This window comes from Salvelinus alpinus, chromosome 18 (assembly GCF_045679555.1).
Source record: "Salvelinus alpinus chromosome 18, SLU_Salpinus.1, whole genome shotgun sequence".
In the NCBI taxonomy this organism is placed as follows: domain Eukaryota; kingdom Metazoa; phylum Chordata; class Actinopteri; order Salmoniformes; family Salmonidae; genus Salvelinus; species Salvelinus alpinus.
In genome coordinates, this window is record NC_092103.1 from 9,387,686 (window position 1) to 9,404,016 (window position 16,331).

Below are 16,331 nucleotides of genomic sequence, written 5' to 3' on the forward strand. Positions count from 1 at the left end.
CTGGCCGTGCTGCTGCTCCAGTTTCAACTGTTCTGCCTGCGGCTATGGAACCCTGACCTGTTCACCGGACGGCTATGAAAATCCAACTGACATTTACTCCTGAGGTGCTGACCTGTTGCACCCTCGACAACCACTGTGATTATTATTTGAACATCTTGGCCATGTTCTGTTATAATCTCCACCCGGCACAGCCAGAAGAGGACTGGCCACCCCTCATAGCCTGGTTCCTCCCTAGGTTCTGGCCTTTCTAGGGAGTTTTTCCTAGCCACCGTGCTTCTACACCTGCATTGCTTGCTGTTTGGGGTTTTAGGCTGGGTTTCTGTATAGCACTTTGAGATATCAGCTGATGTAAGGGCTTTATAAATTCATTTGATTTGACTGGAAGCAGAGCTTAAATTCCATTCACTACCAAAATATATTCAAGATGGATACTAAATTATCAAAGCTTGATACACACAACCCTTCCACTGTTCAGTAACACTGGACACTAGTTTTGCACCAAAAATGTTAACGTTTATTAATTTGATTTACAATTTGTAAATTTACTTTTTTCCTTTGAATATCCAACCACTACTTTATTGCATGAGAAAATAAAACACGAACAGTCATTCACACAGTGTAATTGTATGTGCTTTAGCATTACAGTGGAAGTAAAATGAGCTTTAAAAAAATGATATACCAACACCAAAAACCTACAGTAATAATTTATTTTGTTCAAAGTGTTCATTCAGTCCTTCTGAGATAGTCTCTTAGTTAAAAAGCATCCAACTCACCTGATAACAATTAAACAGCAGAGCAATGCATCTTATCTACTCTCTTATATCATCTATTTTCCAATGTAAATATTTTCTCATTCGAAAAGTTGTCACGGGTAACTTGCAGTTAATTCCTTTACCTTCAGAGCACACAAAAATAGTGTAAAATGTTACACTACAGCTACCAACACATGTGACCACATACATGTTCATCTTTACTTCAGGAACCAAACCATCAGGTCATGCAAGGAAGGGAAGTTTATAATACATTTGCAGTAGTAAAAATTAGAATTAATGTTCTTTAACTGAAACTTAGGTTTAATAAAAAATAAATGGAGTAGCATTAAAGTCCATCTTTAAGGGATTTAACAACCCAAATAGGCAACTTTAAGTGATTATCTTTGTCAAGTCAGACAAGATTCAGGATCTTTACAGGGGTTTAAATTAAATACATACATAATTAAAATCTGTACAGTACAAATTCACATACATTATCCTTCAGAGGTCTCCCTCTCTCTCGTTCTCTGATAACCAAGTGTCCCAGCCACATTCCTACCAGCAAAGAAACACGAGCCCAGCAATTAGGCTAGGCATCAACTACAATAACCCTCTAGTATCTCACTATTATTTACATGTTAGTTTTTTACACCAAAAGTTGATGAATCCATGATCTTTGCTTAGTGTTTGAATAATTCTATACAACAGAGGTCACTAGGTATGCTCAAGACATTTCCCCTAGATCATGGTTGTGTGTCTGTGTAGTCTAGCCTCAAGGGACTTAAACTGAGGTTACAATGTAGGACCCACTTTCTCCAGCACTTTCTCCTTTAGATTCTCTCTTTTTTGCACTGTTGGTGACGCTGACAGGCGTGGGTATCTGTGAGGGTCGTGGTGGTGTGGCACTGTCAGCACTGCTCTTCCTGGGGCTAGGAGTGTAATTGAAAGGGCTGACCCTGGCAGCCACAGCACCACTAGGTGAGCTGTGTTTGCTAGAGTTGGAGGAGCTAAAAGGGGTGCGTTCAGCAACAGGCAGTTCATGGGCCTCTGTGATGATGCTCTGAGCAGGCTTGAGGTCTGGCCCTTTCTTATCAAGACTCTCACTGCTCCTAAACAAGTTTAAATTAGTCTCTGGACCTAGCCTACGAGCATTTACACTTTCATTTTTGGACTGTTTGGGATGGGTTTCACTTGACAAGAGATCAACAGAGGGCATTTTGACTAGAACACTGTCGATTACTGGAGGTGTGTTTGCTGTTGGAGATTTTACAGACCTCGGACTGTTAATGGGACAGTCCTCAATCCTCACCCACACATCCTCAGTCTTGGACACGGCAGGGCTCATTTGGTGCCCCATGGCCATGGTGTTAGAGTCTAAGGAGGAAGAATCGTGGCCTTCTGACTGAGAGATTTCACTGTCCTTCATCTTCCTCCATGTTCCTTTTAAAGGGTTTCCATCTTTGCCGTGTGGGGACCTTTGGGCTGGACTCAGTGGCTGTCGTTCATCCTCACTTTTGCCCTTTTCACTTGACTCAGAGGAGGCAGAGAGGATGGAAGAGGAGCTGCCAGTTCTCTTCCAGGTGCCAACCCTTGGAAGAGAGGAGGAGTGTTTGCTTTTCTCCCTCTTCCATGTCCCTGTCCTGTTAAGATTAGGGAGTCTGGAGGGGCTTTCTGAATGGGATCTGGAGATGTCGTGTTTCCCTCCCCTTTGAGGTTGCCCATCCTCATTTTCTGAAGAGTTTTGACTCTGAGGGGACTTTTTCCAGTTGCTTCCCTGACTTCCTTGATAGGGCAGAGTCAACGACATATCTGGCAAAGACGGGCTTGACACAGGCGTTTGAGACTGGCTGGTAGAGGAGGGGGACAGAGACTCGAACGAGGCAGACTCTTCCAAATTCCTCTTCAGTGTTGGACTAGGGGCCTCTTTGATGAACGTTGACTGGCGAACTAGGGCAGGTTTCTCCGACCGGTCTGACTCACTTCCACTTGACTTTGTGGATGTCATCCTGGACAAGTCTTGCTTCTTAGATGTGCCAGTAACTCCACACTGATTCAGGCTCTTTGAGGCAGATTCACTCCTAGGGATTCCGCTAGTGCTTCTAGTCAAGCCAGTCTGCTTGGGTGGCGTTTGCTGACCCATCTGTCTTCCAGGGGAGGTGTAGGACATCCTGCCAGAACCAGAAGACTTGGTTGACGATGTGCTTGGAGAAGCAGTGCGAGGCAGTTGGGATAATTTGTTTGAGGAGCCCAGACCATTTCTTCCAGGTGACACAGAGGAGCGACCAGGTGACTGCATGGGTCTGGTGGTCAAGGACTGCTGAGCTGGCCTGGATGGTGTGGAGTCTCTGGATCCAGATCGTGATGAAGCTTTACTTGATCCCGATTGAGATCCAGGCTGATCCCTGGCGGGACTAGGGTCAGATTTAGCAGGTGGTTTAATGCTTCTGTTTGAATTACTGGAGCTCTGCCCTTGGGTAGGGGGAATTTTTGAGACTGAGGCTGGACCGCGGGCTGGAGGCTTCTTTTGGACTGGGCTAGTGCTTGGAGAACTGCTTCTAACACCAGGGACATGGATCATTGTCCTACCACGAGAGATTGGAACAGTAGGGGCCGTCTGCCTCTGCTGTAATGAAGCTGGGGTCTCAGTGCTGGCACGTGGTTTTCCTGTTATGAGACTTTTGTAGACTTTCTTGCCCCCTTTAAGAGCTTTTGCTGCCTCCTCTTCCTTTTCTTTCTTTTTTGCTTCTAAAGTGCTCTTTTCACCAGGCTTTAATATCCGTGGGCGTCCTTTGTCAGATGCAGATTTATTATCCTCTGAATTTAAGGGTAAATGAAAGGGAGACCCAAGGGATATTCCAGATTTGAGGGAGAGGATTGAGTCAGAGTCAGATGAGCCTTGTCTAGAGAGGCTAGCAGCTGCCTGGTGCAAACTGCTGACGATGGAATTGGCACCCTCTTGGATGGCCTTCCAATCAAAGGACTCAGAGTCTGGCGATAAGGCTTGTTCAGAAACTGGACTATATGTATCAGTGAGATCTAATATGAGTTCTGGCTCCTCAGCTAAAATGCCGTCCATACTTCTCTCCTCAATGGCATCTCCTTGGTCATTCCCCTCTTTATTTCTCGCTGTCTGTTTCTTCTTTTTTGGCATGGCTGAACTGATGCACTCTTGTAGAAGGTCATCTTCTGAATCAATGCTTAGTGAGCTGAGTGAACTGTTTCTTGAGAAACACACAGGGGTGTCTTCTACATGAAAGGCTTTTGGTGCGTAACCAGAGGCTTGGGGTCTTGTAGGAGCTTCCACCTGAGTTACATCCTCCTCCTCTTCTTCTTCTTCTTTTGGCTGGAGGTCTTTGTTGTTGTTCTCTTGGTCAATGTCACTTAAAGAGCTGAGAGATGAGTTTCTAGAGAAACACATCGGCGTGTCTTCAATGGAAAACTTCTGCTTCTCATCTGGCACTGGCCCCATGTTTTCTTTGGATGCTTGTGGAAATACTGCCTCCTTCTGTTGCTGAGGTTTTGTTGGAGCAGTCTGTGGTAGATTTCCCCTGTTTGCCCTTAAGGATGGCTTTCCACTGTTTTTTGTTGAAGCTTTCCTCTGGTCTTTGTCTTTTCTGAGTTCTGCCTTTTCCTTGGCGAGGGTAGGTTCCTCATCCTCAAAGTCCAATGAACTCAGTGAATCATTGCGTGAGAAGCAATAGGGTGTACCCTCTATTGGTGTGTAATGCTGTGGCGAGTCAAAAGCAAACCCTGGACGTGGCCTCTCCGCATTTTGTGGCTTATCTGTGAAATCTCTGGATGCCATTTTTGTCTGTTGCATTTTGGTTTCTTTGTTTTTATCAGGGTATGAAGAAAAGTTAAACGGAGGCTGGGGTTTCTTAATCATCCTAGCTCTGTACTCACTACTCTGTGGCATTGGTTTAACAGGGGAAGTGGGCTTCTTTTCAACCTCCTGCTGGACTAGGCTAACAGGAGAAGCTGACGGGTGCAGTGGTTGATCGTACATTTTCTGTACTCTAAAGGATTTGTGGATTTTACCTTTTGGCATGGCTGAACTGATGCACTCTGCTAAAATATCATCCCCTTCATTTTCTGTCCCGGCAGCTTGTGTGGAGGAGGAAGTAACACCTGCATCTTTTTCCTCTGTACATTTACCTTCTGGAATAGTGTCCCTTCTTTGACTGGATGATATTTCTGCACGAGGAGGAGCACGGCTTTCAGCATTGGCCAGCTCATTAGGGGGTGAATCAATGGTTAGGTCGCTGAGAGATGTGGCGGTTGAGAAATTGATAGGGGTTCCCTCTACACAGTAAATCCTAGGCATGTCCTCTCCATGGGCAAAGTTCACGGTCTTCTGTTGTCCTCTGGTTTGTGAAGGATGTAATTTGTAAACAGGAAGTTGGCTTGGTTTACGGGCAGTAGGTGGTGGTATTCTAGAAGTAGTGTTGGAAGGGGATTGCTTTTTGAGTTTTCTTGATGACTTTGTTGGCATGGCTGAGTTTATGCAAGCCTCCAGTATTTCTATATCGTCATCATCTGAATCATCCAAAATGTCTTTTTCCGTCTCACGCTTCCCTTGGCTTGGGGGTTCTGTAGTGTCATCATTCTCATGCTCAGCCTCAATTCCCTGGTCGTCTTCATGAACAGGAGGCATGATCTTGAGCTCATCTTTCTGAATGTAAGGTTCATCTAAGCTTAAAGCACTGAGGCTGGATGCGCAAGAGAATCCTTCTGGGGTACTCTCTGTCGCAAAGTGTAGGAGGGCGTCATTATCCGGAAGCACCTGGACTTTCTGGACAGCAGCGTGTACAGCAGCATGCCTTGGAGCCATATCCGCCCTCGGAGGCGGCGGAGGAGGCACCTTTTTGTGTTTCATTGGGGGTGGATGTTGATTTTCTGGGGGTGGTGGTGGTGTTTTGCTACGACTCGGAGGCATGGTCTGACCAGGGCTGTCGGGCAGATCGCTTGGACTAATGATTCCACTGGGCATACCGCTACACAATTCACTCTGTATAGAGCTAGCGATGGAATGGCTCTCAAAGCTGTCGAGAGAGCTTACAGATGTGCATCTGCTGAACATGAGGGGTGTCTCCTGCACATACTGTTCTGGGGGGCTTTTGGGGGTCTGGGCGCCACTTTTGGATGGGGATTTGGCTCCAGATGAAAACTCAACAGCTTTGTGATGTCTGGATCCATCTCCATGAACTTGACTATTCCTTGGAGGCTTCATTCGGACATACTGCACAGACAACTGGCTCTCGGTTCTGCGTTGTTCTCGTGTGTGACCGCCAGTCGACTCTTTCTCAGAGATGGGAAGAGTTGGGTAGTTACTGGTAGCATTTACATTCCTCTTGCAGCCCTCCATTTCGTCCTCCTCTGAGGACAAGGATGACAGAGAGCTACCCCTTGAGAAACAGATGGGTGTGTCCTCAACACAGTACGTCTGTAGTGTCTCTTGATTGACGGTAGGGGGTTTGCATATTGTGTTCTTCTGGCCTGGCCGAGTTGGCCCTGATCTCATTTGAGCCGAGGAGGGATGTAGCTGCATTTGTCTTCCTGCATTCTTTATGGATGACACGGATGATGTGGAACCATCTTGGCTCAGATTGTCTTTCACTGAGCTCTGAGTGGAGGATGACTTTGAATGACTAAACATGGATTTTTGGGAGGAGGAGTCTGAGTATTTCAGACTGTAATCAATGGGTTGTTCTGCGTGATGTTCCTCGTTGTACTTCATGCTGTAATTGGTCGGCTGCTCATCTTGTTCTTCCTCTGAGTATCGCTCACTATAATTGGTTGGTTTGTCATCACTGTAATCATCCACAGACTGGCACATAGTCTGGTTGTTCATATTTTTGTTAATTCCTTGAGTGGGGCCAGCATTGCTTTGATCTTGTTGATTGGCGTTCCTTGATCTGAATCCCTGTGGCATTTCTGTTTGCACGAACCTGGGCTTGTACTTGAGTTTTTCCTCGCCCTCACTGTTGCCCTCCGTGTACATGGGGTAGCCTGGGCTTTGAGATCGCACAGACCTCTGATCTGTCTGTTTCATCTCCTCCTCCATGTGCTTAGGCCTCGCCCATCTCTCATTTTGGCTTGGACTTTGCCGACCAGAGTTCAGCTGCTCGTCAGAATACTTTAGGCTGTAGTTGATGGGTGTGTCAACTTCTCCATCATCATCTTCCATGTGGTTTGCATTGTGGATCTTGTGAGCGAGGTCTGCAGGATATTTTCTATAGACACAACACTTCCCCTCATCATCCTCAGAGTAAGAGTCCACAGATGGCTTCATCTGGCCTCTTTTTCCATAGCCGTCAGTGCTGTTGACACTGTTGAGACTGTCGTTTGACGCCCTGTATTCTAACTTGGGCATTGGACAAGGTCTGCCCGAGTGATCGGGCTTAGTGTAGGGGTATACATTTGAATGACCATGTGCTGCAGTGGTACGGTGAGGGTCTTGATTAGGGCTCTCTGGTGACCGGTCATCCAGACCAGTCAGCAAGTGAATGCTTTTCACCTCCTCCATCACCAAGGCGATTTGAGCAGCTGTTGTGGCAGGCATCTGCATTCTCTTCGAGTCATGATCTGGGTGGAAACCCCCGGGTGCACCCCTCGGTCTGTCTCTGTCCTGGCTTCGATCCCTCTCAGCCCTAACACTGTCTATGTTTCCCCTTGGGTTCTCTCTGGGTGACGGGCTTGACAGAACTGGTGTGTTCATGTAAGGGGGGCGCACAGGCACACTGTTGGGGCTAAACCCGTCTGATCTAGAGACACCATCGTAATCACTGTAGACATTCTGCTTGTGCCTGCTTGGTTTACCCCTGTGGGACGCCTTGGGGCTTAAATTGTCAATGTTGTCAAATGTCTCAGAGAGGTGCTGAGAGTCCAGTTCCTCGATCAAGGCTTTCTGTTTCCTGACGTGAAGAGAGGGCAGGCTGGATCCAGGCGACATGATGTTGGCGTCCTTGTATTTGGCGGGCCTGTTGGCCATTAGGTTCCTCAGTGCTGCAGCGCTGCCCATGGCGATCATCTTGTGCTTGGAGTGGATTAGGTTCTTCAGCATGCTCACAGCACCCATGTCCCACAAGGCCTCCTGGTCCTTTGCGTTGCGGGCAGAGAGGTTCCACAGAGTGCCGCACGCGTTGCTCACAATAGTCAGGCTGTGAGACTTCAGGTGCTGCAGGAGTGTCTGAAGACAGTTGTTCTCTCTCAGGATTTGCCTACAGACAGAAACATATGGTCCTGTAAGCTTTCAAGTGTACAAATTACAGGGGATACAGTAAAATATCAAATAATTATAATATTTAACAGCATAATACTATAGTTAGTCACTTTTGATTTTCGAAAACACACCTGTGATCTTCATTTGTAGCAATGAGACTAGATACGTTGCGCAAGATGCCTCCTCCACTTTCAATGATGGCGAGGTTGTTGGTTTGGCTTCGGTATGTCAGAGTGCTAACCAGGAAGGCCAAAGCACCCTCTACAGCACAGATATCAGCTTTGTTTTCAGTGCAGTGAGCCGACAGGTTCCACAGGGCACTGAGGACACTCTTCAGAGTAGACTCCTATAAAAAGGGAAAGAGGACAAACTATTAACCAGTGAATACATCTTCAGGCAAATATCTTGATCAAATTCCTATTGGACATTTCATTCAAATATTTATACATTATGTGCTCCTAATTATATATCCGTACCAAAGTAACCAAGGTGACCTGTAATTGAAAGTGTATTCATGATGTGTCTCACCTTCTGTACCTCCAATGCACACTCCATCAGAGCCCTGACGCTGCCCACCTCGCGGAGGGTCTTCTTACTGTTCACATCTGCACGCCAGGACAGGTTCCTCAACACACTGGCAATCACCTGCTGTAGATCCTCACTCTCAGACTTCAGCTGAGCCACCATGGCCCTCATGCATCCCTTCATGGAACACAGTGTTGCCTGAGGATTGAAGACACAGAAAGATGCTTATTATTAAGTTGAAGCCATACTTTTTAGAACAAGATTATCAAAGAATACACTTACTCTCAGGTGTAAGGACACATGTGGGAAGGTTTCCCAGACTCCGATTGATCCTACTCCTAAACTAAAAAGCATGCTCAATGGAGATTGAACTTCTTTTTTTTTTACATCTAGGAATAGGCTTAATCTGAACCTGAGGAACCAGCCACAAGGTAGACATCCCAAAATGTTCTGTAACAATTCCACACACAATCAATCAATATCTGACATTAGGCTACACAGTCTGAATAAGCTCACCTTATTGGCAACATCCCCAAAGGTGAGGTTGGTGAGGGCCATGCCAGCGTATCTCCTCAGAGTGACGCTGTAGTGGTCACTGGTGAGGCCATAGATTTCACAGTCCACTTGGAGCAGCTCCCCTATAGCCTGCAAGCCCCCTGGGAACACACAGCGCAGCAGGAGAAATGCCAATCAATAAATTGAATTAGTCTGCCCCATGAATGTTCTACTATATTCTGTCCTATGCCACGCACATAATTGAGGACATTGCAGAAGATTCTACATCTTTACAGTGATGAAGACATCAATTATTTCTCTAACATGATGCCTTTAAGTAGCTCTGTTCTGTTATGGTTGCTTGGTGATGATAATGGTATGAACTATAAAATCCATCAAATGTGTTATCTTTAAAGATAACTGCCTGGAAAGCAGTGGAGGTGATTACCCTGGTTAATTAGTCTAAGTAAAAACAAAGTGCATTTGGTGAATGCTTACCGAGCTCATTCATAGCGTGCCTGTGCTCTTCGTCAAAGGACAGCTTCATAAGAACACACACCGCTGGGCAGATCTGATGCTCCACGGGAGAGGGCACTGGGGTTCACACAAACACACCATTTGGTAACAAAAATCCATTTCCCATCCAAATGTCCATTCACTAACCAAAGACACAGTTCATCTATACGACACAATCTTTTATTTCATTGAAATTATTTTAGTGAGGTCAGCAATACATACACCAACACATCAAGACTAGATACACAAAACCAATACAACACAGTAAACACAGAGTAAGCCTCACTGGGGTTCTTGTCCTGGTCCACTCCTCTCTCATGGCTCTCCTGCCACTCCCAGCAGGTCTCACAGTAGACCCTGATCTGCTCCAGGAGGTGCAGCACTCTGATCTCCCTGCGACCCCTCTTATCATCAGGCTGGGAGTGGATAATGTTATGAAGGGCGGCACTGGCTCTCGCCCGGGCCTCCTTGCTTCCCCGTGAGTTCCCCAGCAGCACAGAGTCCTTGAATTGAATAGAATCAAATGTAATTTGGGGTAAAGAAATGATAATACATACCTTGACAAGACATTTGATCCCAGAGGATTTCACATGAAAGCATGAATTAAAACACATATTTCCATAGTGATCCTTCATGGGAAAACAAATAACTAATGATAAAAAACAAAGTTACCCCCAAAATATGTAACATTTCAAACCTTGTCGTTGCCGTGGAGGAGCTGGATGAGTAAGGGAAGGCAGCCAGACTGACGCATGGCGATGCAGCTGTCCTGAGAGCTGGACATGGCAAGCAGAGTGCGAGACATGTCATCTTTATCGTGGGTCCCCAGCATTGAAAGAAGGGAATATACCATCTCCACCTGTAGGGCAAGAAGGCCGACCGTGAGAACAACTATATTGTAGAAGACACACTGATAATTTATAGGTCAAACAAGTTATTCATATCAAAATTGATAACATTATACCCCTTGGGATGCAATCTAATTTACGTGGGCTACTTCTGTTAAAATAAATGTATAATTTTTATGAAATTGCTAAACTACACTGAACAAAAATATAAACACAACATGTAAAGTGTTAGTCCCATGTTTTATGAGCTGAAATAAAAGACCTCAAATATTCCATATGCACAAAAAACACATTTCTCTCAAGTTTTGTGCACACATTTGTTTACATCCCTGTTTGAGATAATTTATCCTTTGCCAAGATAATCAATCCAGTTGACAGGTGTGGCATATCAAGAAGCTGATTAAACAGCATGGTCATTACACAGGTGCACCTTGTGCTGGGAACAAAAGGCCACTAAAATGTGCAGTTATGTCACAACACAATGCCACAGATGTCTCAAGTTGAGGACGCGTACAATTGGCATGCTGCCTTAAGTGATGTCCACCAGAGCTGTTGCCAAATAATTTAAGTGTTAATTTCTCTACCATAATCCATCTCCAAAATCGTTTGAGAATTTGGGAGTACGTCCAACTAGCCTCACAACCGCAGACCACGCGTCGTGTGGGTGAGACATTTTGCGAATGTTGTGAACAGAGTGCCCCATGGTGGCGGTAGGGTTATGGTATGGGCAGGCATAAGCTACAGACAACGAACACAATTGCAATTTATCGATGGCAATTTCAATGCACAAATATACCGTGACGAGATCCTGAGGCCCATTGCGAGACCCATTTTTTTTAAAAGGTAACTGTGACCAACAGATACATATTTGTATTCCAAGTCATGTGATACCCATAGAATAGGGCCTAATGAACTTATTTCAATTGACTGATTTCCTCATGTAAAAATCTATGAAATTGTTGCATGTTGCGTTTGTATTTTTGTTCAGTACAGATAACATTTCACAATTCCGGTTTGGACATGCAGGCAGATCTCATGTGGTTAATTGTTAACGGGGGCTGTTTCATAGTAACAGTAGAACTATATCAACCTGAGGAGTATTAGAATCTCTGGTTACCTTGGTGCCCAGGTGACTGGTCAGTCGGCGGGGCACAGAGTAACTACCCACACCCAAACTTATTTCACTGGCAGAATCGTGATCCAGGCGACTGCTTGAACCCTAAAAAAAAAATCATTTTTAATTAAGAAAAACATTTTATCAAGAGAACATCCCTGGTCATCCCTACTACCTCTGATCTGGAGGACTATACTTTTACTTTTGATACTTAAGTACATTTTGATGCTAAGAACTGATGCTATAGCTAGCAATCAAGAGTACACCGACTGAACTCAACCCCCCCCCCATGCGCTCCAAATGGACGTTAGCTGTGAGGGCTTCTGTTCCCTACTAGTCAGGGGATGCTATTCACGAGGACATATTGTTCCGTCTCACGATTCCCAAGCATGAAACGGCTCAGTGTGTTGCGTGGCTATATTGACAAAAAACAGACTCCATGGGATCGAATGATGGACTTTTGCACAGATGTGGCTCTGCACTCTAGTTATGAATGGGTCTCCCTCAGCATTAGAGATGCATTGTATGATACACCCACTGAGCTATAATGGATACACAGAGAGCAACTGGCTGCAAAAGAGCTGAGCGCAGAACTCAGAAACGCAGCAGGTAACTTCGATTGTAAACTACATCACGCACGCCTGTTCGCAAAACTACGTGGAGATATGAGATCACAGCATGTCAATGTTCTATTTCACACCGAGGCAAAGTGGTTATTGAGGGGGAGTGATAGAAAGATGTTTTGAATTGTGAGAGGAACTGTTGTCATTCGCAATGGATGTGTAAAAAAAGAAAAAACAGGCTTTGTTGAATTTGTGTAATGGAAAAAAAAAAGGTGTCTCCTTACTTATGTAACAGACATATTTGGGAAACTGAACGAACTGAAAGCAAGCATGCAGAGGAAATTCAAAACAATTCAACAGATGAGTGACCAAATCAGCGAAATCCAGTCGACTGTGACATGGTTCACTATTAGGGTTTATTGGCGGGAACCCGGTTACTGAGATTTATCGCCCCAAAACCACTCCCTTTTCCGGGGATAAATAAATGTGAGAAACCAGTAAATTATAATACATTATTTATACACACAGCATGACGTGAACTGGAACTGTTAAATTATATGCAATGTCTAAATATGGATTCTCTATGGCCTTCACTCTGGTCACAGTACGATGAATCATCGCCGCTCAGGGTGGTGACCGACAGCCCATTTCAGTATGTAGACCCATCATCTCATCATGGAAACTTTTTTTATTATGACAGGTAGACCTACATTTGCTACAGCATAGCCTATGCTACAGTAATATAAAGAGCGAATGCATGTCTAATTTACACATTTCCATCTGGCTTTCGGGGTAACCTTATTTTCTATAATTGTCATTCGTTTTTTTTTTTTTTTTTTTGCAAATGCAGAGTTTTAAAATGCTCCTATATCATTAATTTAAATCAGTGCACGAGCGAGCACTATCCCGCAGTCTCTCCATCAATTCCATTAAAATTGCAAAATAGATAATCCTGTTTAAAATTGATATATACAGTACCGTCGGGAAATATTTAGACCCCTTGACTTTTTCCACATTTTGTTACATTACAGCTTTATTCTAAAATTGATTAAATTCAAAAATGCCCTATAATGACGAAACGAAAACAGGTTTAGAAATGTTTCCAAATGTATTAAACCTAAAAAACAGAAATAGTATTCAGACCTTTTGCTATGAGACTCAAATTGAGCTCAGGTGCATCCTGTTTCCATGGATCATCCTTGAGATGTTTCTACAACTTGATTGGAGACCACCAGTGTTAAATTTAACTGATTGGACATGATTTGGAAAGGAAAGGTACACACCTGTCTATAGACGGTCCCACAGTTGACAGTGCATTTCAGAGCAAAAACCAAGCCATGAGGTCGAAAGAATTGTCCGTTGAGCTTGGAGACAGGATTGTGTTGAGGCCCAGATCTGGGGAAGGGTACCAAAACATTTCTGCAGCATTGAAGGTCCCCAAGAACACAGTGGCCACCATTATTCTTAAATGGAAGAAGTTTGGAACCACCAAGACTCTTCCTTGAGCTGGCCACCTGGCCAAACTGAGCAATCGGGGAGAAGGGCCTTGGGCAGGGAGGTGACCAAGAACCCAACGGTCACTCTGACAGAGCTCCAGAGTTCCTCTGTGGAGATGGGAGGACCTTCCAGAAGGTCAACCCTCTCCGCAGCACTCCAACAATCAGGCCTTTATGGTAAAGTGGCCGTATGGAAGCTACTCCTCAGTAAATTGCACATGACAGCCCGCTTGGAGTTTGCCAAAAGGCACCTAAAGGACTATCACACCATGTGAAGCAAGATTCTCTGGCCTGATGAAACCAAGATTGAACACTTTGGCCTGAATGCCAAGCGTCACGTCTGGAGGAAACCTGGCACCATCCCTAATGTGAAGCATGGTAGTGGCAGCATGAAAACCTGTTTCACTTTGTCATTATGGGGTATTGTGTATAAGGCTGTAATGTAACAAAATGTGGACAAAAGGAAGGGGTCTGAATACTTTCCGAATGCAATGTATGTATATACAGTACCAGTCAAAAGTTTGGACACCTACTTATTCAAGGGTTTGTAGAATAATAGTGAAGACATCAAAACTATGAAATAACACATGAATTTGTTAGTAACCAAAAAAGTGTTTATAAAATATATAGATTTGTTTAACACTTTTTTGGTTACTACATGATTCCTTATGTGTTTTTTCATAGTTTTGATGTCGTCACTATTATTCCACAATGTCGAAAATAGTAAAAATAAAGAAAAACCCTTGAATGAGTAGGTGTGTCCAAACTTTTGACTGGTACCGCGCTTGTGTGTGTGAGAGATCTATCTATATATGCATGTGTGCGTATTTATCCTAGTCTACCTCTTTCAGGTAATAAATTCAATGCAGTATTAGCCTTATATTTATATATCCAGGCTGTATCACATCCGGCCGTGATTGGGAGTCCCATAGAGCGGCGCACAATTGGCCCAGCGTCGTCCGGGTTTGGCCGGGGTAGGCCGTCATTGTAAATAAGAACTTGTTCTTAACCGATTTGCCTAGTTAAATAAAAATACATATATTTAGCTAATGAATGATGGATTATGCATACTAAGCTTCTAACTTATAGCCTGTCTCTTTCGCAATATTACACACCTGTGCTCCACTGGACTCTGTTATATTATATAAAATAAAAAAATAAAATAAAAAAAAGCATCCTTAGCAATTTGAGTCCCATGAAGGAAAATCTAGACTAGAATAGCTTGCTGGACATTTCATTTTTGCATTACTTACACCAATAGACTATTATAAACGGTACGCAAGCTCTTGTTTGCTAAAATGGTCAATACAGCAGCCAATAGAACTCGCGGGTAGTTTGAAAGAAGAGCGAACGCACGATGGTGGTAGGCTATAGCAGGTATTTATTCAGACCCATAACCATTCAATCCTCATGAGAAGTGAAAGCCTTCTGCATCTCATTCTAGTCCTATATTATTCAAGCATGTCATTAGAATGATGAAGATAAGCACAACAAAACTGAACAAAAACACAACATGTAAAGCGTTGGTTCCATGTTTCATGAGCTGAAATAGAAAATCCCAGGAGGGGCATTTTTCTTGCCAACTTTTTCAGTTACCAGTTAATCAATAAACAGGCACTGGGATGGAGTAGTTTGACAAGTGTACAAAGGTCAGTGACAAGTATTTCAAATATAGCTAGCAAATATATTGTTTTTATTTTCTAGAAACCTAGCTAACAGCAGATATAATTAATATGACTAGTTGTCCTTATCTAACAGTTGAAGGCGAGAACTGAAGCAGCACTAGAGAGAAAGAGGTGGGAAGCTAATAACATTAGTGGGAAAATGATGAAGAATTGTAATCAAATTCACTAGCCTATACTAGTAACTTTGTAGGTCGCATATGATGCATTATCATGGTTTGAACGAGGTGCGTAATTCCAGTCCGTGTAACAGTACAACACAATACAGTAACAGTTCACACTCAAAAAGACTAGCCTACTGGAGCTTGATATATTTATTTACACAATAGAGCATAGCTATAGCCATGTACTTTTATGTTTCTCTGTCGTGCGTAATGTGCTGTAGCCTATATATCATATAGCCTATGTATTGGATAATGGCACAATCATTTGGGCTTGGGCTCATTAAATGTTTTTAACATGGGGCTCATAAAATGTATTTAATCAGGCTCAGGTGGCGTCAGGCTTGAATTTTCAATCAAATCCAGACATAGGCCTATTTATATGCTTTATAATGCTTTTGAATGACACTTACGGTTTTGGCGGGAAATACCGGGTTACCTGGTAGGAAAGTGATTTATTCTCGGGATAGAACATTTGTAAAATAGCGGGAAAATATTCAACCCTCCTCACAATGGAGGAGTTTTGGTTCCTGACTCAAAACGGAATACTGTGCCGTCTCCCTCACGGTGCACTGATTCAATGCTCATCTGCATACATTTAAAAAATATATATATAAATCCAGGTTAGATGTGATAGGAGAGATGAGGTGTGCACTGTCGACCCCGACCCAACAACATGCACCAAGCACACCCATCTCATTAGTGGTGGTGAGATGAGAGAAATGACGTCAGAATAATTTCCAATTGACTATTGAGTTGTAGGGCTGTCCCAGACTAAAAAAAAAAATCTTGGTTGACTGATCTTATGTCGACTAATCGATTGGTCAAGATTTTTAAACAAGTATTTTTCCATATATAGACACACCCTATGTGTTTAAATAAAAATCAACTATATGCATTGAGCTTGTCTGATGCTTTCAGCTTACTGTTTGATGAAATAAAACAAATGACTCAAGA

General features: G+C 43.7%; 1 protein-coding gene across 5 annotated transcripts in view; it reads right to left on the reverse strand.

Moving 5' to 3' along the window:
- Positions 1 to 491: 491 nt before the first annotated feature.
- The window catches only part of LOC139543659 (adenomatous polyposis coli protein-like), a 55,898-nt gene continuing 40,058 nt past the window's right edge, over positions 492 to 16,331 (reverse strand). For all 5 annotated transcript variants that reach the window (XM_071349957.1, XM_071349956.1, XM_071349958.1 and 2 more), the window contains 8 exons: positions 11,476 to 11,577; positions 10,208 to 10,369; positions 9,797 to 10,013; positions 9,493 to 9,588; positions 9,016 to 9,155; positions 8,503 to 8,697; positions 8,106 to 8,320; positions 492 to 7,972 (listed from right to left, as the gene is read on the reverse strand). In XM_071349957.1, the coding sequence (XP_071206058.1) occupies positions 1,534 to 7,972; positions 8,106 to 8,320; positions 8,503 to 8,697; positions 9,016 to 9,155; positions 9,493 to 9,588; positions 9,797 to 10,013; positions 10,208 to 10,369; positions 11,476 to 11,577 (7,566 nt within the window). In that variant the 3' untranslated portion in view covers positions 492 to 1,533. The remainder of the gene's footprint in view (positions 7,973 to 8,105; positions 8,321 to 8,502; positions 8,698 to 9,015; positions 9,156 to 9,492; positions 9,589 to 9,796; positions 10,014 to 10,207; positions 10,370 to 11,475; positions 11,578 to 16,331) is intronic.